The sequence below is a fragment of the Hippopotamus amphibius genome, chromosome 9 (genome assembly GCF_030028045.1).
Source record: "Hippopotamus amphibius kiboko isolate mHipAmp2 chromosome 9, mHipAmp2.hap2, whole genome shotgun sequence".
In the NCBI taxonomy this organism is placed as follows: Eukaryota; Metazoa; Chordata; class Mammalia; order Artiodactyla; family Hippopotamidae; genus Hippopotamus; species Hippopotamus amphibius.
In genome coordinates this window covers 42,630,773-42,657,597 of record NC_080194.1, presented here as the reverse complement: position 1 = coordinate 42,657,597, position 26,825 = coordinate 42,630,773, and the positions used below count along the sequence as shown (strand labels likewise).

Below are 26,825 nucleotides of genomic sequence, written 5' to 3'. Positions count from 1 at the left end.
TGGTCAGAGAAGCTGGACTTGAGGGCACTGGGAATCATGGCAGGAGCTTTGAGCAGGGGCGGGACCGTGGTTGGCCTCGTGAAGAGGGGCTGGAAGGAGACGGGGTAGAAGCAGGGGCAGGATGGGGGTGGTGAGATGTTGAAGCCTGAGCTAAGCCCTCGAGGTGGAGGGGGGAGGGGAACCCCCAAACTTGTGGCCATGCTGTCGCAACAGGATGACACTCTTCTCTGCTGGTCCCTGCTTCCCTGCGGGTAGAGATTCCGTGGTGTGTCATAGCAGCTCAAGGGCTTAAACCTCCAAAAGTGGCCAGGATTATGGTGGAGCAAGTGAGGCAAAATATAAGGGGGGAGGGGTGACCAAAAAGCTCAGTAATCAAGGTAGATAATATTTTTTAGCAGTGTTTTTTAAAAAATCAAAGGTAATGAAAAAAAATTCAAGGTAAACAAAATGTCAAAAATTTACATTAAGAGGTTCAGTATTACTGATTTGTTTCTTTGCCTCAGGCGCTCGTGTGGCTCAGCAGGGCACTGCTCCAAACTTCTTTTTTCAAGGAGCTGCCTCCTCCAGGAAGCCTTCCCTGACCCCAGCCTGGTGAGGGCCATGTGGGCTGTTTTCACTGGCTAGGTGATATCTGACGCCCTCCAGCCTGAGATTCCTGGAGGGTGGGTCCAGGTCTGAGGTCTGGCTTGTGCTTCTAATGCTTTGAATGAGGCTATCCTAGAGGGGTGTCAATGAGCAATCCTGAGCCTGACCTTGGCCTGAAGCCTTTAGTGCAGGAATAGGAACTTGAGAGAGGCCCAGGAAGGGGCTGGGCCCTTCTCAGGGACAGAGGTGGTTTCCTGTTTCCCAGCCCTGGTCATTCCAGTAGCCTGGTTGGGCCGTCATCCAGCAATCCATGTTGAATCCTGAGAACAGTGCCTGCCCTGTAGCAGTTGCTCAGTTAGAGCTCGTTGTCACTGTTGAGAGGCAGTGAGCAAAGTGGTCAAGAGTCTGGAACTGCACCATCCAGTAGAAATGTAATGCGAGCCACAAGTGCAACTTAAAATTTTCTAGTAGTCACATTAAAAAGAAACAGGTGAAAATAATTTTAATAATATATTTAATCCAAATATCCAAAGTACTATAATTTCCTTATATAATAAATAGAAAAAATTATTGAGATGTTTTATGTTCTTAGCTTTTGTGCTAAGTCTTCAGAATTCAGTGTGTATTATGTAGAGCACACTTCGTTATGTGGCCATATCTGGAGTTTCAGTAGCCATATGTGGCTACCATTAGTTACTGTAGTGGACAAAGCGGGTCTAGACTGTATTCAAGTTGCCCCTTCCCAGTTGTGTGACTTTGGGCAAGTTACTTAACGTCTCTGTGCCTCCGTTTCTTCATCTTAAATTGTGAGGTATGTACTTCATAGGGTTGCTACGAGAATTAAACAAGTTAATGAAAAATGCTTTAGGGTGCCTGGCATATAATAAAGACTATTTATGTTGTCTTATTAAATTCTTTTTTAAAAATTGTCATTGGCGTAGCCCTGCCATTTTTTGCCAACTCTTTATGAAGTATTAATTATGTAAGATTTATTTTTAAAATGGTCACTTTAATTTTTATTTTTTCTTTTTTAAAAAATTTATTTATTTATTTGGCTGTGTCGGGTCTTACTTGCTTCACGCGGGATCTTTGTTGCGGCATGCGGTCTCCTTTAGTTGTGGCATGCGGGATCTAGTTCCCTGACCAGAGATTGAACCTGGGCCGCCTGCATTGGGAGTGCCAAGTCTTAAACACTGGACCACCGGGGAAGACCCCAAAATATTCACTTTTAAAACATACCTATTTTAGCTGCATCCTAAGAAATAACTGTGGAGTCTGCTTAAGATAAATACCTAGCTAATAAATGTAAAATGTTCCCCTGTACCCAGTAAAGTCATCCTGCAGAGACCAGCGGTTTGCGGTTGACCCTGCCTGAGACTGGCCCCTTCCACCCACCCTCCTGGCCATCTGAGCTTGCTGGTGGCCTGCCCTCAGGGGTGGCCGCTTCTTTCTCCTGCCTGGAAACACCTTCCTTTGATCCCCACACACATTTAGGAGCAGGGCCCCTGGGGTCTCATGCCCCTGCCCCCCCCCCCCCCCCCCCGGCTCCCTGGCTTAGTGGAGAGGGCCCTGTCTCCCTGGGTCTCCCCAGGGTCCCCCGTCTCTTTCTGACAGACTCTGCATTGTGGGGGCCCTGCCTCAGTCATGGAACTACATCTAGCCCCTCCCTGTGTCTTCCCTGGGGGCAGTCCAGCCTCCTGGCCAGGCCCGACATCCCTACCACAGCCGCTGGTCCTGGGGGGAGCTGACTCCCCTCTCCCACCGGTGTGGCCTCCACCTCCGGGCAGGCCTGTAAGTCTGCCGCCTCACCCCCCTCCTCGTCCCCGCTGGAAGGCCTTCCTCCCTTTAACCATCGTCTGGCTTCCACTGGGCTCCCTGAACCCTTCCCTCTCTTCCTTCTCTGCCTCTACCTTCTTCCCCATCTCTTGCTTTCTTACATCTCTTTCCTTTTCCGCATCCCTCCCCGCTCCCCCTTCCCCCTTCCTCTTCCTCCTTCTGGCATCCAGCTGCTCAAAGTGCCCTTGCCTCATAGACTTTCTCCTTTACCCCTGTCCTTGCAGCTTCCACCTCAGGCCAAGATGAGGAGCCGTTCAGAGTAGCTGCTGCCTCTGGGGGGACCCCAGCGTCCTGGGCAGCCCAGCCGGTGAGTTGGGGGGGAAGGGGGGGCGTTGGGCTGGGTGTGGCAGGCTAAGCCCCAACGTTATGGTGGAAGAGGCTTCATGAAGGTGAGACCTAAGGTTCTCTTTTCCATTTTGAAAACTGAGGTTGAGAGGCAGAGAGAGGGGGAAGCCAGAGACCTTGAGAAGAGCCTCCCAGGAGGGCTTTGAAGGGATGGGGCCAGGCAGGGACCAGTGGGTTGGTTGGGGTGTGTACCTGCTTACTTGATTTCCTTCCATGCCTGGTGAATTATGGTCTCTTTCTTACTCCCAGGTGATCATGTTATCTTTTAAATTGTAATTGTTAGAAAATGGTATAAAATTAAAAAGATACAGAGGATACAGTGAAAGGTAACCCTCCCTCTCTTGTCCCCCAGCTGCGGGTCTCCTCCCCAAAGGCTGTTTCTCATAAACCCATCAGAGTGTTCTGTGTATATGTGTGCATATATGTATATGTTTTCTTTGTCTTTTTTTAAAAATAACTTTATTTATTTATTTATTGGCTGTGTGGGGTCTTTGTTGCTGTGTGCGGGCTTTCTCTAGTTGTGGAGAGCGGGGGCTACTCTGCCTTGCGACGAGCAGGCTTCTCAGAGTGGCGGCTTCTCTTGTTGCAGAGCACGGGCTCCAGGCGCATGGGCTTCAGTTGTTGTGGTGCACGGGCTTAGCTGCTCTGTGGCATGTGGGATCTTCCCTGACCAGGGATTAAACCCGTGTCCCCTGCATTGGCAGGTGGATTCTTAACCACTGCGCCACCAGGGAAGTCCCTGTTTTCTTTTCCTTTAACCCAGATTTTTACATAATAAAACACTGTTCTGCACCTTGCTTTTCCATCCAACAATAAATCTTTAGTATCATTGAATATGAACTTTAGAATCTGCCTGTGAGTAATTTTAGTTGAGGTTGTGTGCTAACCCCAGAAGAACTGATGTTTTTATAATGTTGAGAGCCAGCTTATTTTAGAACAGCAAATGTATTTCTGTTTGTTTATGTCTTCCTTTGGGACCCTCAGGAACCTTTTAGAAAAATTCACATGATTCAAAATTTGGATGATAGAAAAATGACGTAGAGTGAAAAGTTTCTCTCCACCCAGAGGTGGGTTTCCAGCGAAGCTGCTGGGGCCCAGGTAGCGCCCAGGCAGTGTGAGCGTGTGGGCTTGTGTTTTTGTAAATTCTTACAAAAGTAAGATATTCTTTTTTTTTTCATTAAGAAAACTTTTTTTAAGTCGAGATGTAATTGACATATACTGTTATATTAGTTTCAGGTGTACAATGTAATGATTTGATATTTGTATGTATTGGAAAATGATCAGTAAGATACTCTTGTATTCTTCTTCTGAAAGAGGGCATCCAAATTGGGTAAGCTGCAGGTCCCATGAAGTCTGGCTCTACATCTGTTCTCTCCTGTCCCCCTCAACTCTCAGTTTTCCTCTTTAGAGGGAACCAGCATTGCCTGTCTTCTGTGTATCTTTTCAAAGATATCTTATGCATTTACTGGTAGACACATACTAATCTATCTTCCTCTGCCCCTTTTTTTTCATGTAAAAGGAGGAATGCTCTATAAACTGTTTTGAACCTTTCTTTAGTCACTTAATACATATCGGAGGTCATCCCTCATCAACATGTAAGGAGTTTCCTCCTTTTTTACGGAATTTCCTCATTTTTCTTTAGTCACTTAGCAACATATCTTGGAGGTCATCCCACACTAATATGTAAAAAGTTTCCTCATTTTCTATGGCTCGGTATTCTCCTGTATGACTACAATATAATTTAGTTAACCATTCCCCAATTTATGGGTATTTTGGTTACTTCCAACCTTTTGTTGTTATACGTAATGCTGTAACCAATGTTATACACAATGCTGTAACCAGTAACCTATGCATGTCATTTTAGACATGTGTCAGGAAGACTGCAGGGTAAGTGGCCACAGGTGCCTGGATCGAAGGGCACAGATGCATCGGGGTTTTCAAATCTCTGGTGGCACTGCCCGTCCCAGAGGCACTGCCTGTCCCAGAGGCACGGCCCCGGTCAGAGAGGGGAATGCCTCACCGTCACCACTCAGGGTAGGGAGGGTAAGTTCCTTTTCCTGTGTATAAGAACCCTTTATATGTTTCTTTCTGCGAATGTCTCTGTTCACGTTCTTTGCCCATTTTTCTGTTAGGTTATCAGTCTGTGTCTTATTTCTAGATGCTTTTCACTTTTTAGGAAAATTAGCCTCTGTTTGAGATATGAGTGACAGCACCTATCTTGTCATTCATTTTTTGGCCTTGCTTATGGTGCCTCTTAATTTTTTTAAATCATGCAGGAATGTTTGATTTGTATATAGTTGAATATTTTACTCTTTTCTTTATCCTTCTGGATTTGTATCATTTCTAAAAGGCTTTTGCCCCTCTGAGACAAGGGTTTTTTAAGTCCTTTCATGGTATTATTTATTGTAATGAAATCTTTGATATGTAATTTATCCTGTTGTAAGGTCTAGGGGTCCCGCTTTGTAGCTTACTCCACAGCTGTCCCAACAATTTATTTATTTTTATTTTTTTTAAATTTTATTTATTTATCTGCTGCGTTGGGTCTTTGTTGCTGTGCGCAGGCTTCCTCTAGTTGCGGTGAACGGGAGCTACTCTGTGTTGTGGTGCGCAGGCTTCTCATTACAGTGGCTTCTCTTGTTGTGGAGCACAGGCTTTAGGCATGCAGGCTTCAGTAGCTGTGGCACATGGGCTCAGTAGTTGTGGCTGGTGGGCTCTAGAGCTCAGGCTCAGTAGTTGTGGCGCATGGGCTTAGTTTGCTCCTCAGCATGTGGGATCTTCCTGGACCAGAAATCAAACCCGTGTCCCCTGCCTTGGCAGGAGGATTCTTAACCACTGCACCACCTGGGAGGCCCTGTCCCAACAATTTAATAATCCGTCTTTCCCCCACTAGTTTGAGATGTTACTTTTGTTATATACTAAATTCTTAGCTTTATTTGGGTCTCTTTTTGAACTTTCTGTTCTGTTTAATTGCACTTTCTGTTCTGTTTCATTAATTGACCTGTCTGTTCAAGTGCTGGTAATGTGTACTGTTTTAATTACCATGGCTTTATGTTTTGATATGTGGTGAGGCTGACTCTCACTCTTTACCCTTCCTCTGTCCCGCTCCCTCACTTCCAAAATTCTCCTGGCTCTTCCTGCTTGTTTGTTTTTCCACAGGAACTTTCAAATCAGCTTGAAAGTTCACCCTCCCCCCTCAGATTCTGTGTGTGTGTTTAGTAGGATAGTGCATATTTATAAATTAACTGAGAATGAATGTCTTTATGATGTTCTCTATGCAGGAGCATCTTATGTCTTTCTATCTCTCCAGGTCTTCTTTTTTGCCCCTTAATAACATTCCACATTTTTCTCCCTATAGATCCTGCACATTTCTTATTAAGTTTTTTCTTGGTGGTTTTTATTTTGCGATGCTATTGTAAATGAGGTCTTTCATACTGGTTTCTACCTGGTTATTGCTTATAAATATTGATTCTCTTATATTAATTATGTTTTTTTAAAATAAATTTATTTATTTTATTTACTTATTGGCTGTGTTGGGTCTTCGTTGCTGTGCACAGGCTTTCTCAGTTGCAGTGAGTGGGGGCTACTCTTTGTTAGGGTGCGTGGGCTTCTCACTGCAGTGGCTTCTCTTATTGTGGAGCACCGGCTCTAGGCACGCAGGCTTTAGTAGTTGTGGCTCTAGGGCTCTAGAGCACAGGCTCAGTAGTTGGGGCGCATGGGCTTAGTTGCTCCGCCACATGTGGGATCATTCCGGATCAGGGCTCGAACCCGTGTCCCTTGCATTGGCAGGCGGATTCTTAACTGCTGTGCCACCAGGGAGGTCCCTGTTATATTAATTTTGAACCCAACTATCTTACTAAATTCTTTTATTGTTTGTAATAGTTTCTCAGCTGACCTTCTTGGGTTTTCCAACTCAAAACTCCTATTATTGTTAAATAATAGATAAATTAACTCTTTTTCCCAGTTTTTATACCAATGGTATATTTTTTTGGTGTCTAGAACTTTTAAAGCAACGTGAATAATCATGGTGATGATGATGATGGAAGTTTTTCTACTTTTTTTCCATTAAGCAAAGTGCTGGTTTTATTTTAAATAAGTGTTGATCTGTTTGTTTTACTGATACTAAAATTTTTGTTTGAATATGCTGGATATTGAGTTCTATCATATGCCTCTTTAGTATCTGTGGAGATGAACAGATAACTTTTTCTTTTGATCTGTGAATCACTGCCAGGTGTGGAGCTCTTGACCTCGGTCTCATCGCCCAGTCCCAACTCCCAGTCCCAAGGCTGTTTTGAAAGAACAAATGAATGAATGGCCTTTCCTATACATTTCCGCCCCCCGTCCCTCCTCGGTGGTGGGAGGGATTGCTCACTCACAGGACCAGGACCCCAGAGGCTGGGTTGATTCACCTCCTGGAGTATTCTGCTTCCTCCAGGGTCATGGAGGTGGGGGTAAGGCTCAACCCACAGACTGGGCCTGCAGGGGGACCAGCAGTGGTATCCCTAAGTCCCACCTTTACTTGCTGACTGCTGGGCCTGGCCCTCAGCTGGAAACCGACACCTCAGAAGGCACTGGGTCCTTGCCTGGATCTTGCAGCAGGCAGGAGGGAGTGTATGTGCAGACATGCCACAGCGCTGGCCAAGGCTGTGGGTGCAGGTTAGGACAGTACCAGTTCTGAAGGTCCTAGAGGGCTCCCTAGAAGAGCTGGATGCCAGGAGCCCACAGGGGTGGATTGGGGCTTGGGGTGGCAGGTTTCGGGCAGTGGGAGAAGCCTGCGTGTTCAGAGACTGGGCAGTCCCTGGCCTTGCCTGGCACATGGGACACCGGGGAGAAAGCTCAAACACAGAGCTTACCCCATGGCATGGGAAAGCCACAGAGAATTGTTGATTGGGGACCTACACCTGGGCAACCATGCCTCTGACCTGTGCCCATGTATCTGTTCCAGGTCTGGACAGAGCCCTGCTGGCTGGCCTCTGCTGGCAGGAACCATGGCAGAGGCCGGGGATGGGGCCCTGTCGGTGGTGGAGTGGCTGCGGGCACTGCACCTGGAGCAGTACACCAGGCTCTTCGAGCAGCACGGACTGGTGTGGGCCACAGAGTGCCAAGGCCTCAGCGATGCCCGCCTGGTGGACATGGGCGTGCTGCTCCCCGGACACCGCCGCCGCATCCTGGCTGGCCTGCTCCGGGCCCATACGCCCCCAGCCCCTGCCCCCCGCCCGGCCCCACGGCCCGTGCCCATGAAGCGTCACGTCTTCCGCTCACCACCCGTGCCCACCACTCCACCGGAGCCACCGCCTACGGCTGGAGAGGATGAGGGGCTCCCCGCTGCCCCACCCATCCCGCCCCGGAGGAGCTGCCTTCCGCCCACCCGCTTCTCCCCACCGTCCACGGCTGCCCCGGACCCTGTGCTGCCCCCGCTGCCCACCAAGCGGCATTTGACAGAGCTCAGCATTCCACCCGTGCCCCCCCGCACCGGGCCCCCCCGCCCGCTGGTGAGGTGAGTGGATGCCATCCCGGGTGGAGGAACGTGGTCAGAGGATCTAGAGGGTTGGAGGGGGGTTTGTGGCCTTTGACACTGGGGTAAGAAAGGCACCTTGGTGGATGGAACAGCTTGTGCAAAGCTCAGAGGTGGGAAGCACTGTCCTCAGGTGCTCTGAGCCGACTGTGTGGCTGAACTGTCATGTGAGCCAGGGTGAGGCTCGTGGGTGGCGCTGGTGGGACATGCTGTGAAGGCCAGGTGGGGAGCCAGGGAGGTTTTAAGCAGAGCAATTGGATGAAAGCTGAGTACGGAAAGGACGACCCCTGCTGCTGGTAAGGCTGATTGATGGTAGGGGAGGCTGGGGGACCAGTGAGAGGGCATGGGGCCAGGTAAGAAGCCCCGACTCAGGCTGTGCTAGTGAGACTGGAGAGAAGTAGGCAGAATGGAATGAGGGGTCAGCCCTAGAGTGGACAGGACTTGGGGACGGCCTGGGCATGAGCAGAGAGGAGGCACGTGGTATCCAGGTTGCCGCCTTGGGTAGATGGTGGTGCCATCCCTTATCTGGGATCCAGCCACGGGAGGGAGTTTGCGAGGAAGCCCGGAGTCCAGTTTGGGGCCTGGTCAGTGTGAGATACTGGGAGACCGGAGTGCCTTTCTCAGGTCGGAAGGTAGCATGTGCAGGAAATGAGGAACTTGTCCTGGGCACTCAGCAACTGCCCAGAGCCCGGTGCCAGCGCTCTGCCTTCCCCTTTCACACTGCTCCTGCCAAATGTCACCCGATCCTGGAGACAATTCTCAGGCCACATCCTAATTGCCCTCCCTCCTCCCCAGAACTGTTTTCTCTCCTCCTAGCTCCTGGTACTCCTTGTTTTCTTGAGTTTCCTCCTACTTCTGTGGACATTCCATTTAATCTCCTTTACATATGCCCTCCCTTCCTGCCATTTGCTGGGGTGCCCAGCTTAGGGGAGCATCCCCAGGTGTGGCTGGATGTATATTGAGGGGTGTAATGAAGCTGTATTGCAGCACTTGGGCCAAGTCAGCCTAATCTGGGAAGGCTTCTTGGAGGAGGAAAAGATGTACGGAGAGAGGTCTCCTGGACCCTGTTATTGTTGGGCACTGTGCTGGGTGCTTTGCTCACGTGCTCTCATTTGATCCCTGCTCAAGTCTTCTGGAGCATTTGTGTCCTGTTTTCAAGCAGAGAAACTAAGGCTCAGGGAAGGAAGAGGGGCACTGATTGGATCCATGCCAAGTACATGCTGAGGGAGCCCCTGTGGGGAGGGTCTGGGAGGTTTTCCCCACCCAGAGAGGGGCATTAGGGGCCATGGTGTTTTGAGGTTTGATTGATGAAAGCACAAAAAGAGTTTATGGTGACTTTCCCAGGTTCATATAGCTGGAGTCCCCCAGGAGCCTGGCTAAGTGCACAGATTGAAGTTTCCTGGTGCCACTGCACCCTCTAGTGGCCACTCTCATGCATGCAGGAGTAATTTTTAGTTCTTCTAGCTCCATCATTAGGATGGAGTGAGTGTCTGGGTCTGTGTCTGACTGTCTGCCTGTCTGTCTGCCTGTCTCTGGGGGTTGGGAGTGGATGAACAAGAGCAGGAGGCAGGGCCCTGTCCATAGAAAGTTCACGAAGGCTGAGGAGGCAAAAACCCCAGTCGAGGAATGGAGGCCTGGGTTCCTGCTCAGAAGGCAGGATACCTGAGCAGGTCCAGCTGGCTGTGTGACTTTGATTAGAGCTGCCCCCTGGGCCTGCTTCCCCATTAGCATTAGGTGTCTTCTTTGGCCCTCCATGGCCTTCCTGGTACTAACATCTGAATTCAGGAGACTTTCTGGGTAGAGCAAGGGTCCTGTCTTCACCCCAGGGTGCCAGGCCCCACTCTCAGTTCCTCAGTCTGAACTTAGCCAACATCTGGGGAAGTCCAGACTCCCATGGTCAGGAGTGCAGACCCTTGTAGCTAGAGGACCCCAAATTCATTCCATGCAGAGAGAATTTGTAGGCAATTATTCCTCTTAACTTGGGGCTGTTCCTTAGGGCAGAGTGGCAGGTGAGCTGCCAGGCCTGGCTTCCTGTGTCCTGGGGTCTTTGACCTTTGGAATTGTGAGCATCTGCATTCTTAGCATCCTGGGCCCCTGGGGTGTACGAAGTCTTTAAAGCCCGAAGGTAGAAAAACTAAGGGCAGATAGAGCCTCACGTGTGCGTAGCAGGCGACGGCTGGGCAGGTTTGGGGCCGGGATGGAGCCTGACTGGCTACCCTGTCCCCTCTCAGCCCTTTTTTATGACCCCAGGCTCTGTGGTGCACAGACTGCTCAGCTTGGCCTGCTCCTGCCCCCGTTGCAGGAGTCCCCGCTTCTTGATGTGGCCCTCCTGTCCTTGCCTGCACCCTGTGGTGACAGGGGTCTCACTCTCTCCATCTTAGGGCCTCTTACACTAGATCCTGTGGTGACCGAGGGCACATTTTTGCCTGTCTCTGGTCCATCGCTAGGCTCCCCAGCAGAATTTGGGATTGTCTGCTATGTGTGCACGTGTGTACTCATGAGGTGGTGACTCCACACGAGGGCATGTCCGGCCAGCTTGTGTGTGTGCCCCTATAGGTGTGAGTTGGTCTGGGTAGCAGCATGTCTGTGCATCCGCACACATTTTAAGGGAGGCAGTGTATGGTCCTAATGTGTGCATGCAGGTGGGGATTTATATGGTTTCAGTGGTGACTTGCTGCAGTGTGTGTGCAAATTTATTAAGGCCCGTGGGCACACATACATGTGGCCATGTGTACTGGTACTGTGGGGACTCCAGCCGCACGTGTGTATTTGTGCATGCGTGTTCTGTGGGTGGTGAATGGGCACGTGTGTTATTTGTGTACCCTCAGGGGTGAGCCAGTGTGCTTGTGCTGTGCTTGCACGTGCGGACAAGAGACTGAGCCCCTTAGAATGTCAGCTCCATTAGGGCTCAGATCCTTGTCAATTTTGTTTGCTGCTGAATCTCCAGCATTTGAAACAGTGCCGGGTGCCTAATAGGCACTTGGAAAGCGTTTGTTGTGTGAGTAAATAGATGAAGCCTGCGTGAGCTTCTGTACTGCCGGGCATTGAGCACGTGCCGCCTGCGCTGACTCAGCACCAGTGAGTGCCCTCAGTGCCCACGGGACCCTGGACAGTAGGGTGAGAGGACACCCCAGATCCCTTGCCACTACCCAGCCTCTGTCAGCACAGGCATCTTGGAACGGGAGAGACCGTCAGGGGAGGCAGGCAGAAAATGAGCAGGGATGGCGTCCCCTCCTCTCTGCTCCAGCTGGGTCAGAACTCTCAGAACCAGGTTCATTATTCTGCCTGGCTGGAGTGGACCCCACTGCACCCCCAAAGGGTCTGCACCCCCACCATCACTTAAGCCTGTAATAGGGAACTAGCTGACGAGTCCAGAGAGGCTGAGAAACTTGTTCAAAGTCACACAGCCCAGCACAGGGGAAACCTGTGTTCAGACACTGCCTCCTGACCTGGGGCCATCTACTCAGCTCCAAGTATCATAGATGTGAACCTTCTGAGCCTGCATCCCTGCGTGTGGCAGAGAGGTCATTTCTGATCCAGGGTTCCAGGGTCACTCTGCAGAGCCTGTCCTAGGCTGCTCTGGGCCTCCATTTCCTCCTCTGATACCTGGATGTCTGGAGATACCTCGGGAAGAGGGAGTATTTGCCCAGAGGGGACAGCTGCCAGCTGGAGTCACACTGCCAGGCCTTCCACCTGTGCCCGCCACTGCCTTGCAGCCCAGCCAATCCCTGGTCATCCTGAAGGCTGATCACTTGTTGCCGGGGCAGAACTTACCCCCTTTAGAGAGCCTCTTTCCCAGGTTCTCTGGGCCTCCTTGTGGGGGTGGGGAGGAGCCAGCCAGGGCCAAGGCCTTCTGGGTATCCATTCTGTAAGGTCCTGCTAGATGGCACTGGGGTGGCTTTACCCACTCCAGCTTGGGGGGGTGGGTGGACAGTCTGGGGGTGGAGAGGAAGTGTCTGCCCCAGGGGATTCTGGGTGACTTTTCTCTCCATCTCAGTCCGTGTTTTCAGGAAGTGTATGTGTTGGCCAGGGCTGCAAGGAGGGGCGGGGGGAGGCGGGGAGCAGGAAGCTAGAGGAGACCAGAGCTGGATTCAGACACACACACACACGCACACACACTCACTCACTCTCCCGGACAGATCCACAATTACACACACTCAGACAAGAGATTGCAGACATTCAGACACAAATCACGGGCGCACAGAGCCATACCTGGACCCAGACGCGGCCTCAGACACGTCCAGGGAGTGGGCTGGTCTGCGAGACCAGCCCAGGGCGGACGCAGGCTGCACAGGCAGGTACATGGCATGCGCTGGGCCCGGCTGACCAGAGCCGCGGAACTCTGTGGGCCCCGGACCCAGAGGGCGTCAGCGGGTGAGTGAGGGGCCGCCTCGGGCTGGGCTGTTGGCCGAGAGAAGGGGGTGAGGCTCCTGCTGTGGGCCTGGGAGGGCAGGAGTCCCCGTCTGGCTGTCACCTCTCCACAGGCTGGGTTTTCTGTGCCGCTCTCCTCCCCCTCCCTTTTTTACTCTCGAAATTTTCTCTTTCTTTCACTTTCTCTATATTTTCTGCTTTTCTCCTGCCCTTTCCTTTTCTCCCCTCTCTCTTTTCCCTCTCTGCCCTGGGCCCTCCCAGGTCTCCATCTCCCCATAAGCCTCACTAGGGTCCACTGGGAGCCCCCGGGGCCTGTTTTCTGGGCTGCACAGACTCCTCCTCTGTGGGGTCTCTGCCCTTCAGGGATCTGGTGCTGATCTTGGTTCTGGCTCCCCGCACCTCACTGAGGATTCCCTCTGGAGGCTTAGGGGACTTCTCTCAGGGTTAAGTTCAAGGGTGCTGTGGCTCTGGGCAGGTCCTACCCGAGCCCCCTTGCCCTTCCCCCAGTCCAGGTTATAGGAAGACCTGCCAAGGGCTGGCACTTAGTTAGCGTCTTGCTACCCCTCTTTCCAGGGCTGGTGGTGTGGTGGGGTGGCCTGTGTCATTGGGGGCCTCCCCCCAATTGCTGCGATCCCTAAGGAACTCAATAAACCTGTGCTTGGGCCTCTGGGGACATAGAGATTCCTCTAACAAGGTCTTGTCTGTGTACCCAGCCCTGCCCCGCGCCCTTGGCTTATCTTTCCAGTAGACACCTACACTTTCTCCTCCTGCCAGGCCAGCCCTATGGGGGAGAGGGGCTAGTACAGTCGTGAACTCCCTGAAGGGTGAACTTCCTCCTCCCACTGCCTTCACAAGCCAGCACAGGGTCAGGCCTGAGAAGCATGAAGAGCTGCCGTGGGAGATCTGGGCCTCAGCGCTCTCTTGCCCACGACGGCAGAACGCCTAACAGTGTGTGTTTAGAGGAGGGAGCAGTTGGGTGGACTTCCTGGAGGAGGAGGAGACATGTCCTGAGCACAGGGGGGTTGATGATCTGGGTCATTGTGGGGATTAAATGAAAAAAAAAAAAGGCTCCCAGTAGAATGTCTGGCACATGGGGGTACTTAGCAAGTGGTAGATGTATTGTTCCAGAGGGAAGTACAAAGAGCTGGGTGAAACCATGGTTTTGAGGGTGGACGCCAGGTCAGTTGGGCACTGCTCTGTGGCGGGATGGAGAGCTGCTGACCTCTAGTAATCAGTGTGTGAGTGGAGTGGTGGTTGTTCATTCATTCAGAACACAGTCAAGGAAGCCCCCTCTGTGGTGGGTGATGCTGTGGCATGGCGAGGACTGGCCTGGGGGGACTCATGGCACGTGCAAAAGCTGAGAGGCATACTGCAGACATCACATCTAAGCAAGCTGGAGCCCAGGGAGGGCTTTCTCCCCTGTGGCTTGGGCAGAACTAAATAAAACAGAACCCGGAAAGTGCTGGAGGGGCTGACCTCTGGGCCTCATGATGGAGAAGGAAGGACGAGGGCAGCCATGGAGGAAGAAAGAAGCATAAGGCTGTGGCCTGGGCCCCAAGCAGGACGAGGAAGTGGGCAGTTGGGAAAGTTTGCCCCTGTGGGAAGAGGATGTCAGGAGAGGAGGCAGATGTGTCTAAATTATAGTCTGACCACAGCTCTTGGCCCTGCTGGTAAAAGTCCAGGGGCTGGATTTGGACTGGGTCCCTCCAAAGCCTGGGTGACCCTTTAGGGGAAAGTCCTGACTGCAGAACAGGTTATAGGCCTGGGTCCTTGGTCCTCTGAGGTCAGTTCAGCAGAGCAAACATTGACAGATACAACTATATTGAGTGCTCAGCAGTGAGGAGGGCCCCTGGAGCACGCGGGGAGGCACACAGTGGAGGCTGAAGATGTATGATTTGCACCTTTGGAAGGAGGAGTAGGAGATGGCCAGACAGAGTTGTGTTCCTGGTGGAAGGAAGAGCATATGCAAATGCCTGGAAGTGTGCATTTATGGAATGCAGCTCAGTCAAGGATGGCTGGAATGTGAGTGGGGGATGAGTTCGAGGCCAGCCCAAGATATTCAGGCTGCCCTACTCTGCAGCCCAGCCGCCCTTACGGTGACTGATATCGATAGAAAGGGGTGAAGGGAGAGCCAGGGGCCGCCCTGGAGGAGGGGGCTGTGAGGCAGGTTCCTGGCCCAGCCTGTGGAGTCTGAGCCTCTTTCAGCCACAGCCGGGGTGAGGAAGTTGTACTGATGACATGTGGCGGTGGCCCTCCCTACTGAATTATCAGTGAGCCTGGAAGCAGATCAGAGAGGCACTGAGGCTCAGAGGTGAAGTGACCTGCTTTGTAAGGACACAGTGATGTGAGGTCCAGCTGGGCTGGGAGCCCAGGCCCACCGGGCTGCAAAGCTCTGTTTCTTACCCACAGGGACCATGAATCTCATTTCCAGGACAGGCCTGTTCACACCTGTTGCCCTGACAGAGTTATTAATAGGGCCTCTTTTAACTCTCAGAAATGTTCTGGTTTATATGATTAATTATACAATCACCCTGTTCTTACCCATTCTGGCTTGGGACCCTCCCATGTCCCTCATCCCGCAGATACAAGGCCGGCTGTGTATATTTGCCCTAACCCAATAAGACAAGCCTTCTCAGGCTGAGGGCCCAGGCTGGAGTGGGCCCTGCCCAGGAGTGCCCAGCCTCGCTGTGGGCAGAGTGGGGACAGCAGATGCGTCCACGTGTCACTTGAATAGTGGAGCAAAGGGCTGAAGGAGCAGAGGAGCCAGGGATGAGGGGCAGGGAGAGAGCAGCTCTCTGTGGGCATCTCAGAGGCTGCCTAGAGGAGGCCCATGGAGCCATGTTTTGAGGTACAGATAGGCTCTTCATGGATGGAGATGTAGGGAGAGGGCAGGGAGGTGCAGGCAGGAGGAAGTGGTATGAGCAGAGGCTCAGAGGTGGGGCCCCTGAGTCCCTGCTCAGGTTTGGGGCTGATCATCTGGTCTGGTGGGGTCAGAGGTCAGTGGGGGAACATCCCAGCTGGGCCTCAGCCGTAGATTGGCTCTGGGGCTGCTCTAAGGGGTACTGGGACTGAGTGGCCAGGACTCTGGCTGGATTAGGGTCACCCTGTGGGCACTACCCCCTTCCTCTGGGATTTTCCCACATCTGTGCCTTCCTGATACCACTTCTCCTTTCCTGGGCCTGGCCCTGACTCAGCATGACCCTGGTCCTCTGTGGTAGGCAGGCAGGGGTCAGCTAGGAGGCTCCCTGAACGAGATGTCTAAAATGAGGTCGGGAAGCCCTTGGGGCCGCCTTGCTCTCACCTTCTTGGCACGTAGCCCTTTTCCTGCAAAGGCTTTGCTGGGAAGGGAGCCCTTAGCATCTGTTCCCTCTCCCTTCTTACCATGGTAACACGGCCATCAGAACTGTGATCACATTTCCTTTTTGATGGAACATCCGCTCCAGAGCTGCCTGGATCCTGAGCTGAGGTGGCCAGTGAGAGGAGGCAGGCCTCAGAGAAGCCCTCAGACCCCGCTGTGGCCTCATTTGCCACTGGTGGTTGAGCTTGCAGCTGTGGTGCAGTACTTCCTGGGTGCAAATCCCAGCTGTGGGACCAAGGACAAATTACTTGTGTCTCTGTGCCTCTGTTTCCTCATCTGTAAAGTGGGGATAGCGATAAACCATACCTTATAGAGCCCTTGTGACGAGTAAATGAATGGATGCATGTAAAGCACCTGGAAGATAGCTGGGACAACACACGCACACATAATTAATAAGAAGTAATTAATCCAGGTCTTCATTTACTTATTAATCCCTGCTGAGTGCTAGGCATAGAGAAATGAAGAAGGTGGGTGTGGCACCTGTCTTGGGGAGCCCACATGCTGGGGAGCCAGGCCTCAGGAAGGGCATATCCCTCGCAGACGATCAGGACAGTGATGGGGGAGTCCTGGGGGCCAGAGGTCGGCTGATGCTGTTTGGGCTCCGAGGATACTGTGTTGCCACCGCCTTTGCCTCAGGGCTGGCCCTCAGTCCTGGGGGAGGCAGGGAAGCAGGCGCACTCAGCCCTGCTCGGCATTGGAAGGGCAGAGCCTGTCCCTGCCTGCTCTGAGCCGGTCTGACCGGTCCTGGTCCAATAGCTTGGAGCTCTGCTCTCAGCTGATCGCAGGCTGGGCCCCCAAGGGGCCCTTCCTCTCAGAGTTTAGGAGACTGTGTATGGTAGACGGCTTTGCTTGTCAAGAAGTCTCCAAGGACGTTGTACCTGGAGCAGCTGGGGGGCCGATACCCCAGGCATGCTGTTGCAACTGTGGATACTCTCACTCAGCCTTTCATTTGCTTCCCTCCCACCTTGTTGGCCAACCTATCCACCTACCCATCCACCCACCCACCAGCCAACATGCTCTTGTTGCTGACTCAGCCAGGCCCTGTAATGGGATAAAGAGTCAAGTCCAAGGCTGCCCTAGAGAGACTCAGGGTAAAGTCAGGGAGACAGCCTAGTACAGTGCCCATCAGGGGGTCTCCGTAGGTCCAGCTAAACCCTAGGCCCACTTGGCATCAGATTCCCTGAGAAGCATATAAAGAGGGAATAGCTGACCACCAGGACAGTAGCGGGTCTTCTGCTGCTGTGGGGTCCTCGTAGCAGTCAATGCCACTGTCCACAGAGCTGTCCAGGAACCATTCTCTGTGGTCCTCCAGGGGCAGCTCGGGGATGAGGGATGAGACTCACAGTGGACAGGTGTGGGCTCTACCCTGGGTTAGAGACCTCTTGCCCCAAGGGGCCAATATGTCTTCTAACAACTGCACAGGCGTGGTTTCAGGTCCCTGCACAGGCTGTGCCCAGTTACGAGCCACCACACTCTGGGAAGCCCAGAGCTCTGGCTTCGAGACCACTTACAGTTTCTCCTAGTCTAGGTGCAGTTCTGCACTCAGGCCACTTTTGCCAAAGGCAGTGTTGCCTAGGAGCGTGGCTGACATACCACCTTTAGCAGGTTTCTAGGGAAAAAAGAGTTTAGTTCCTTCTTTACCCATGGAGAGGAAGGAGATAGGGTACAGAGTGATGTGGAAGTAGCCATGTGTCCTAAGAAGCACCCGGACTGTGGAGTCAGGGTTCAGGTCCTGGCTTAGATGCTAGCACAGTACCTGGCACAAAGGAGGGAGGTACTAAAAAGCAAGTTACTTGGAATAATTCATCTAAAGCTCATAACAGAGGAGAACATGGGCGAAGCCTCGGGGAACAGGAAGGAGGGGTCAGGAAAGACTTTCAGAGAATGGGCACATGGGTAAGAAGTTAAAGAATGAGTAGATGTTCTCTGATCAGAGACCAGGGAGCAAGGTATTCCTGGAGGAGGCCAGGTGTCGTGGTCATGCCCCAGCCCTTCCTTGCTCTCTCGGTGGTCACCCACCATCAGCCACTGCCAGAAACACTGGGGCAGTAGACCAGGCTGAAATCACCAGTGGGGAAGGTTGCCCACCCACCTCTGATGCTCCTCCTTGGCCCCTGTTGGCCACTGGCAGAGAGACAGCAGTTGGGACCAGGCTTCTAGAGCTCAGGCACCTGTTCCGGCTGGTGGTCTCTGCATCCTGTCAGGCTGGCACGTGACACGCCTTGTCTTGGTTAATCATCAACCACCCTGCTACAGCAGTTTTGTAGTCCTCACTTTATAGAAGAGGAAACTGAGGCTCAGAAAGGCTAGGTGCTAGCCCCAGGATGCACAGGAACTGAGACTGAGGCAAGGTTCTAACCCACGTCTCTGCTGCCGAAGCCCTTTGGAGACACTCAGCCTGCAGGAGCAGTGCGATCTGTGCTGAGACAGACAGACAGGAGCACTGCAGCACCTCGAGCCTGGCCTTGGAGTTAGGAAGGCTTCCTGGGGGAGTGATAGCAGAGGTGAGAAGTGTGGTGGGTTCAGGTGCGTTGGAGGGGTCTGAGGGCACCCGGGGGATGGTGAATATTCAAGACGAGAGAAGATGGGCTTGAGCCAGAGACCCATGGCTCTTGGCCTCAGGACTTGGTTTCTGAGGCTCTGGTCTGTTCCCTTAGCTTCGATGCCCATTTCAGTCCTGCCCCGTCCATTCACCACAAAATGCCCTCTTGTCCTTAAAAGCTCAGGTCCAGCCTCCCCTGACTCCCCAGGCTAGGATACAAACCACCTCCCACCCCATTCTGGTCGCCATCCCTCGTTTAGAATGGAGACAGAGCGGGTGAATGTGGCTAACATTTGGCACTTTGGGGACAGGTGACCCTGTCCCAGCGATGCAGGCCAGCTCATTAAGCCAAAGAAGATACCCGCTTTGGGGGGCTTGGAGGGTTTGGGGCAGGGGAGTGAGTGTGTGGGACGAATGAGTTGTGCTGCAGCTCAGACTCAGTGGGTCTGAGTCCTGGCTCCGTCGCACAATGTCTCTGGCCCCGTGACTCAGCCGCAGTGAGCTTGATGCCCAGCTTTTGGTCTGTTCCCAGCCTTCCCGCCAAGGAAGAGGAGTCACTGTCACCACCTCCATCATCCCTTCCCCAGCCAGAGCCTGAGGAGCCCCCGTCCACCTTCCCCCGGGGTCCTCCCCAGCCCGCATCTCCACCTCCCAGCCCCCCGGAGGTCCCCCCGAAGCCTCTTCGCCCGCTCCCGGAGTTTGGTGAGTGCCGTAGCGAAGCGTGGGGCTCTGGGTGGGTGGCCTGGAATCAGAGCTGGAGAGTCTGCAAGGGCGTAAAGATCACGCTCCCCTTTCTGTTGGGCCCTGCCACCGACTCCCTGCGTGGCCCTGGACAGGTGAGCACCCTTCCCTTCATCCCCAGCATGAGACGGCACCCGGCTCTCTGACCTACGGCGTGTTAGGTGTGGGTAGATGGCAGACTTATTGGGTTGCCCATGGTTTAAAGTCTGGGACTGTTTTCCATGGTCAAGGGCAATTTGCTTTTCCTTGGATTGCCCACTTTTCTCGAGTCTCGATTCTTGTTGCTTTTTTTAGCCTTTTTAAGACAGCCCCTGCTCTGACCCCCAAGCTTGCCGCCTAGTCAGACCTCGCTCTGGTGGCCTGGACCCTCCTTTGGCCGCCCCCTAGTGCTGTCCTGTGAAACCCCGAGAGTATAAATAGCACTTCCTGTCCTTTGTGCCTTTTTTTGAAAGCCAAGCCGGGGTGGGGGCAGGGGTCTCTCCTAGGCTGGGGGAGGCCAGGCTTCCTTGCCTCTGAGTCTCCCCCACCCCTCTGTCTCCCCCAGATGACTCTGACTACGATGAGGTCCCAGAGGAGGGGCCGAGGGCCCCAGCTGCTGTGATGACCAAGAAGGTGGGGCAGGCGGTGGTTAGGGTTTGGGGCTGTCTGCCTGTCAGTATGGAGGGCGGGAAGCCCGGCTTCCTTTCAGACCTGGGGACCACCAGATAGAGAGTGGGCAGCCGGCTGCCTGGAGAGATCCCTTCCCCTCACTGTCTTGCTGTGCAGGCTGGGGACTCTGGTTTGTGGCTCCAGGTCCAATCTTCAGCTGCATCTGGATGGCTGTGTGTGGCCCCTTCTCTCCCTCGGTGTTTGGAGCACATCTGTCTTGGGGTGTCTGTCCCTCTGTCTCTTTCACTTTCTGTGTCCCCGTGTCCCCCTCTCTCTGAGTGTCTTAACTCCATCCCTGTGTCTTTTTCTCTCGCGCGTTATCTTTCTGTCTTTGTCTCTGACCTGAGCCCGTGCCTGCACGGGTTTTCTCTGTCCGTGTGACTGCATCTCCCTGGGCCCCTGTGCTGTCTGCTGGGGTTTGGGGAGGAGAGGAGTGTGAGGAAACAAGTAAACGTGCTGAGCTGGGTGGGGCCAGGATGGAGCGGACAGAGGGGGGTGTGGCAGCCCCTCGTTGGGTGTCATCTGGGGCTTGAAGGGGAGCATGACACTGAGCGGGTCTGGGGGGGCAGGAGGAGCCCCCAGTGAGCCAAGTCCCACGGGCCGTGCGTGTGGCCAGTCTGCTGAGCGAGGGGGAGGAACTGTCCGGGGACGACCAAGGGGATGAAGATGAGGATGACCATGCCTACGAGGGCGTCCCCAAGTAAGTGTCCACTCCCCTCGGGTGGTTCTCCCACCCAGCCACCCTCCTCCCCCAGGCTTGGCCCAGCCTACCCGTCTCCTCTGCCCTCACCCTATGGGAGCCCCGACTCTGGCCTCACTCCCTGTCTTCCCCGCGCAGCGGTGGATGGCATGCCAGCAGCCTGAGCTCATTGCCTAGCAGCCTCCTGATCCCTGAGCTCCCACCACACCCCATGGACGGGCTGCCCGTGGGCCCCACCACCACCCCACTGGTCATCAAGGCTGGCTGGCTGGACAAGAACCCACCGCAAGGGTGAGTGAGGCCTGTTGGGTTCTCCTGGTGCTCTGCGTGGGGTGGGCTCTAGTATACTGGTATCGTGGATCGGAAAACCGGAGGGCACACGATTATTTGAGCAGGTCTCCCTCCAGGCAGACGGTAACCGCCGCTCATCCCCACCAAACCTATGCTTTATTACCCTTAAAACTGGGAAGTCCTTTCCTTGGCAGTCCAGTGGTTAAGACTCTGTGCTCCCAGTGCAGGGAGCACAGGTTCGATCCTGGTCGTGAAACTAAGATCCCACATGCCACATGGCCTGGCCCCTCCCCCCAAAAAAACCCTGGGAAGTCCTACTTCGAGTGTGATTTCAATCACACTTGCTGTAGGTAAAGTTCATCTTCTTCTTAGTGACCATTTGGGATCCTTCCTCCCTTGGACCTGGCTGTTCCTAACTTTGTGGCTGCCAGAGGGGGCTAGGGCGATCCCGGAGCCTCTCCCTGATTCCCAGTCCTTTGCTCTGTCGTCCCTCTGCCTCTCCAGATCTTATATCTATCAGAAGCGATGGGTGAGACTGGATGCCGATCACTTGCGATACTTTGACAGTAACAAGGTGAGGCCTGTGTTCATCCCCGACGTGACCCTGCCGCAGCCTGGCCCTGGGCTGAGCCCTGACGCTGGACCCAGGTGGAGTCCCTCCCTAGATCCGTGCTCAGCAGAGCTCTAGTCTGACTTCTTGAACTGTGTCCTCCTGGCCCATTGGCTAGCCTTGGCCTTGGCCAGGGTGGGCGTAGGGGCCCTCACGGACCACCTGGGGGAGATGGGACTGCAACCTTCGTTTCAACAGAGGTTGAGGGAGTCGGGGAGGGGCCGGGCCTCTGTGGGCCTCACCCCCACGGTACGGCTCCTCTCTCTCCCCTAGGATGCCTACTCAAAGCGCTTTGTCTCTGTGGCCTGCATCTCTCGAGTAACTGCCATTGGGGACCAGAAGTTTGAAGTGATCACGAACAACCGGACCTTTGCCTTCCGGGCAGAGAGCGATGGTAGGGAGGAGGGCAGGGAGAAGACTGGCAGTTTGGTCTGAAAAGTGAGGGAGGAGAACCAGGGTACATCTGCTCCCCCCACATCAAACCCAGAGAGGCGTCAACCTGCTGTGAGGTGGGGAAGGGAGGGCCCTCCCTGACAAGCTTTGTGCTTGAGACACCACTGAGTCCTCCGAACCACACATCCCCGTTCACAGGGGGAAATAGGCTCGGGCAGACCAAGCGCTGTGCCACCCTAAGTGGCACAGCTGGGGTTGGAGCCCGAGCTTGTCCAAGTCAGAGAACTCGGAGGTAGTCAGCGATGGGTGGGCTAGTCTGGGTGGGCTTTCTGACAGAGGTGTTCCCTGAGGAGCCTGGAAGGGGGAACCGTTGGGGGACCCCTGCCAGGCTGAGCTGGGGCTTACCCCTCCCCCCTTTGCCTGCAGCGGAGCGGAAGGAGTGGATGCAGGCCCTGCAGCAGGCGGTGGCTGAGCAGCGCGCCCGGGCCCGACTGTCTAGTGCTTATCCGCTGGGTGTGCAAGGCTCAGAGCCGCCTGACCGCGCTGGCAGCCTGGAGCTACGTGGCTTCAAGAATAAACTCTATGTGGTCGTGGTCGGGGACAAAGTGCAGCTTTACAAGAATCTGGAGGTGCGGCTGGTCAGGCCGGCTGCTGAATCTCTCCCCTGCCCCCTGCCCACCTAGTCCCTTAGCCCTGCCCCACAGCCACCTGGTCCCACAACCCTGCCCCACAGCTACCTGGTCCCTCAACCCTGCCCCACAGCCACCTGGTCCCGCAACCCTGCCCCACAGCCACCTGGTCCCTCAACCCTGCCCCACAGCCACCTGGTCCCTCGACCCTGCCCTGCAGCCACCTGGTCCTGCAACCCTGCCCCACAGCTACCTGGTCCCTCAACCCTGCCCCACAGCCACCTGGTCCCGCAACCCTGCCCCACAGCCACCTGGTCCCTCAACCCTGCCCCACAGCCACCTGGTCCTGCAACCCTGCCCCACAGCTACCTGGTCCCTCAACCCTGCCCCACAGCCACCTGGTCCCTCAACCCTGCCCCACAGCCACCTGGTCCCTCAACCCTGCCCCACAGCCACCTGGTCCCTCAACCCTGCCCCACAGCCACCTGGTCCCTCAACCCTGCCCCACAGCCACCTGGTCCCTCAACCCTGCCCCACAGCCACCTGGTCCCTCAGCCCCACCCTTGCCCTTTCCCCCTTGCCCTGACCCAGCCCTCTGCCCGCCCCTGGTTCTGAGCCCCTCTCCTGCCTGGTCCCTGAGCGTCACCCTCCCATCACCGTCCTGGCTCTTGCACCCCCTGTTTATTGCTACATGGCCTCTGATCAAGGTCTGTTTGCCCGTGCCCGGCTATCGCCTGCCTGGGCACTTTCTAGTCCCTAAAGTACCACCTCTGCCTCCCCCTGCCCTCTCCCTGGGCCTTGAGCCCTGCCCCCCCAGGCCTCGCCCTCACCCCTTCCTACCTGCGGCAGGAGTACCACCTGGGCATCGGCATCACCTTCATTGACATGAACGTGGGCAACGTGAAGGAAGCCGCAGACCGGCGCAGCTTCGACCTCACCACCCCCTACCGCATCTTCAGGTGCGCCTCCCTCCCCTCGCTCACCCGCATCCTCCCTCCCTCCCAGTATTTTCTTCTTGCCTGTGTAGGAAGGTGCCCCTTCTTCTGGGATGGATTTTGCCCCTCTCTTCCCAGCCCTACCCACCCTGCTGGGCCTTTACCTTCACTTGCTAACCTGCTCTGATCCCTTCCTTCTAAGAAATCTCACTTATACCCATGCTCCCTCTGTCCATCACTGTCCCCCCATCCCTGCCACACTGCTCCCGTATGGTCTTTCTGCACCACCCAGTCACCCTGCTGTCCCCTCCAAGCCTGCCCTGCTCCCTCGAAAGTGCTTGTCTGTCAGTAATAGTTGCTTGAGATCAGAGGCTGCTCTTCACTCCCTGTCTTGTGTCCATCCTGGGTGCTCCTCCCTGAGCCCCCAAGACTCTACCATTTTGGTTTCCTGACCTCAGCCGTCCGACAGTGGTCTGTCTCTGTCCTCTGTCCTCTCCTTGGACAGACTCACCCACTCCAGGCCTTCAACTGCCACCTCTGAGGCACTGAGCCGTGTCTGGGTTCAAATCCTATGTATCAGTCAGCTCGGCTGCTGTGACAGAATACCACAGACCCGGGGTCTTAAACAACAGAAATTTATTTTCTTACAGTTCTGGAGACTGGAAGTCCAAGGTCAAGATGCTGTCAGGGTTAGTTTCTGGTGAGGCCTCTCTTCCTGGCTTTTAGGTGGCCACCTCCTCACCGTGTCCTCACACGGCTTTTCCTCTGTGCACATGGAGAGAGAAAGAGATGTCTGGTGTCCCTTCCTCTCTTTATAAAGACACCCACTCTTATGACATTATTTAACATTAATTACCTCCCTAACGGCCGTATTTCCAGTTGCAGTCACAGTGGGGTTTGAGGCTTTAACCTGTGAATTTCAGGGGGACACAATTCAGTCTGTAACATCTGGGGTCCATCACTGGGTCGCTGTGTGACTTGGGCAAATCACTTGGCTTCTCTGTGCCCCAGATTCCTCCTCTTTGAGTAGGATCACGGCAGTCTCTGTAAAGCTGTTATCCAACATAGTGTGTGGCGACTGCTCAGTCAGCATGGCCTCGCCACCCCTCCAGCATCGTCTCCTTCGCCCTTAGAGCAGATCTCTACCTCCAGCAGGATCTTTCTCCTGAGCTCTAGACCTGCACGTCTTAACAGTTCTGTGGACATTTTCCCCCTTATGTTCCTTCCCAACTCACTGCTCCTCCCCGACCCCCATCTCCACCCATGGGGACCCCGCCTCTCCTACTCACCCCTGTGCAAACCCATCACTGCCCCTGTCTTGCCTCCATCGCTCTCTCACCTCTGTCTCACCCCTTTCTTGAGGGCCCTCTGGCCTGGCGTCTGCCTCCTCACCCTTTGGCTGCCTATCTGTGACCACCAGAGGGTTCTTTTCCTTCCTTCTTGTTGAAAGCCAAGTTTTTATTTGTTCATTTCTTTTTTTTTTTTTTGGCCGCACCACGCGGCATGCGGGATCCGAGTAGGGATCAAACCCGTGCCCCCTGCAGTGGAAGCACAGAGCTGTAACCACTGGACCGCCAGGGAAGTCCCTATCTGTTCATTTCTTATATTTGAAGTAATCTTTGTTGGATGTCTGTGGCCTGAGATTCTTTGCCATCCTCCTTAAGTACCACACAACTGTCACCAACTGCTTTCTCTGTCAGTTTTACAGAGCCCCGCCCGTTTCCCCAGCTCCTTGCTGTCATCAGCTTTAATTAGGTTAATTTGGTGTTCTGGCACCAAGGGCCTCCGCCAGCCTGACACACGTGGGCTCACACAGTTGGATTCAAGCACAGGGAGACAGGCTTATTAGCGCCTGGCTAAGGGCTTGGCAGCTTGGCAGGTTCAGCGCACTAGGCCTTCGTGGGTGAGGGTGGTCTTCAGCACCTGTCGTAAAGCAGTATTGACGTCCTTTCCATCTCCAGCAGCGATGCCTTCCTTGGCCACGGCAGTGGGTGGAGCCGAATCTTGAGTGCACACGTGGGACTTGGTGGCAGCAGGGAAAGAAAGAGCTGGAGGGAAAACATCTCTGTGCCCCTCACCCCCTGAAGCCCTCCACTGTTTCTCTGTTGTCCTCTGGGTGCACTTTGACCTCCTCTGCATGGCACAGGCCTGCCCTCTTTGTCTGCCAGCTCCTTTTCTGCCAGCGCCCCCGTCCTGCCCACAGGCCCTGGAATGCCCCGTGTGCCCTCCTCTCCCTTTGCACGTGCTGTTCCCTCTATCTTGAACACGCTTCCACCTCTTCACCTGGCTAAGCCCTCCCCATCTGTCAAGCCTTAGTTCAGGCATCATTTCTTCCCAGCAGCATTTTCTACTCCTTGGGTGGGGCAGAGCCTCCTCTGGGCACCCGCACCCCCCCACACACCCCCAGCCCTCACTCACACATCTCTCAGGTTTGGGGTATCCTTGCCTTTGTCCACGCCCACCATCCCCATGGACCCTTGGCACCTCCCTCTCTGACTGCCAGCTGTCAATGCATCATTCCCCTCACTTCATGCCGGGCCTGCTCGTGCTGCCCTCAAATCCCTCTGAGTCCCTTCCGACCAGTCCCCTACTCCACTCCTGTGCCTCCAGCTTCTCGGCCGAATCAGAGCTGGAGAAGGAGCAGTGGCTGGAGGCCATGCAGGGAGCCATCGCCGAGGCCCTGTCTACCTCGGAGGTGGCCGAGCGCATCTGGGCCGTGGCCCCCAACAGATCCTGTGCCGACTGTGGGGCTCCGCAGCCTGACTGGGCTTCCATCAACCTCTGCGTCGTCATCTGCAAGCGTTGCGCAGGTGTGTGTGTGGGGGGCGTCGCCAGGCCGGGGCAGGACGGGGCTGGGGTGTCGGGAAGGCAGGTGGTCTCTCTGGCTGGAGGGGCTAGACCGAAGGCAGTACCAGAGAGCATCGTTTATGAAGTTGTGCCTGTGTGTCCGACCTTTTCCACTGTGATGAACCTGCAAGGCAGGGATTCAACGTCTCACGTTACGCGTGGGGTGACTGAGGCACAGAGAGGGAAGATGGCTCCTTCAGGGTCATCTGGCAAGTAAATGAGTCTGAATTTGAGCCCAGGCCTGTTGGAGTCTAGTGCTGCTGTCACATCAGAAGAGCGGAAGTAGGCCACGTCGGGCAAGGCTTTGCAAGCAGAGAGAGGAGCTGGTGTTTTATCCAGCGGGGAATGGGAGGCAGGGGTGGGAGGGACATGGTCAGATGTATGCATCAACCTCCGGCTGGTGGGTGGGAGCTGCATCGGAGCTGGTGAGACAGGAGACTAGTGAGGAGACTGCTGCTGGATCCACAAGGGAGAGCCTGGTC

At 54.5% G+C, this 26,825-nt stretch overlaps 1 protein-coding gene and 1 pseudogene across 7 annotated transcripts in view; one reads left to right on the top strand and one right to left on the bottom strand.

Moving 5' to 3' along the window:
- Window positions 1–26,825, top strand: part of ARAP1 (ArfGAP with RhoGAP domain, ankyrin repeat and PH domain 1) — an 88,420-nt gene that overhangs the window by 39,546 nt on the left and 22,049 nt on the right. For 4 of the 7 annotated variants that reach the window (XM_057748028.1, XM_057748025.1, XM_057748026.1 and 1 more), the window contains exons 2-12: window positions 2,646–2,728; window positions 7,709–8,260; window positions 19,082–19,251; window positions 19,835–19,902; window positions 20,508–20,638; window positions 20,777–20,929; window positions 21,434–21,503; window positions 21,813–21,933; window positions 22,359–22,561; window positions 23,411–23,520; window positions 26,107–26,306. In XM_057748028.1, the coding sequence (XP_057604011.1) occupies window positions 7,752–8,260; window positions 19,082–19,251; window positions 19,835–19,902; window positions 20,508–20,638; window positions 20,777–20,929; window positions 21,434–21,503; window positions 21,813–21,933; window positions 22,359–22,561; window positions 23,411–23,520; window positions 26,107–26,306 (1,735 nt within the window). In that variant the 5' untranslated portion in view covers window positions 2,646–2,728; window positions 7,709–7,751. Of the gene's footprint in view, window positions 1–2,645; window positions 2,729–7,708; window positions 8,261–12,376; window positions 12,653–19,081; window positions 19,252–19,834; window positions 19,903–20,507; window positions 20,639–20,776; window positions 20,930–21,433; window positions 21,504–21,812; window positions 21,934–22,358; window positions 22,562–23,410; window positions 23,521–26,106; window positions 26,307–26,825 lie in introns of those variants that run through there. The other 3 variants (XM_057748031.1, XM_057748030.1, XM_057748032.1) reach the window with 3 other exon arrangements.
- LOC130860146 (40S ribosomal protein S12-like) lies at window positions 25,091–25,967 on the bottom strand (annotated as a pseudogene).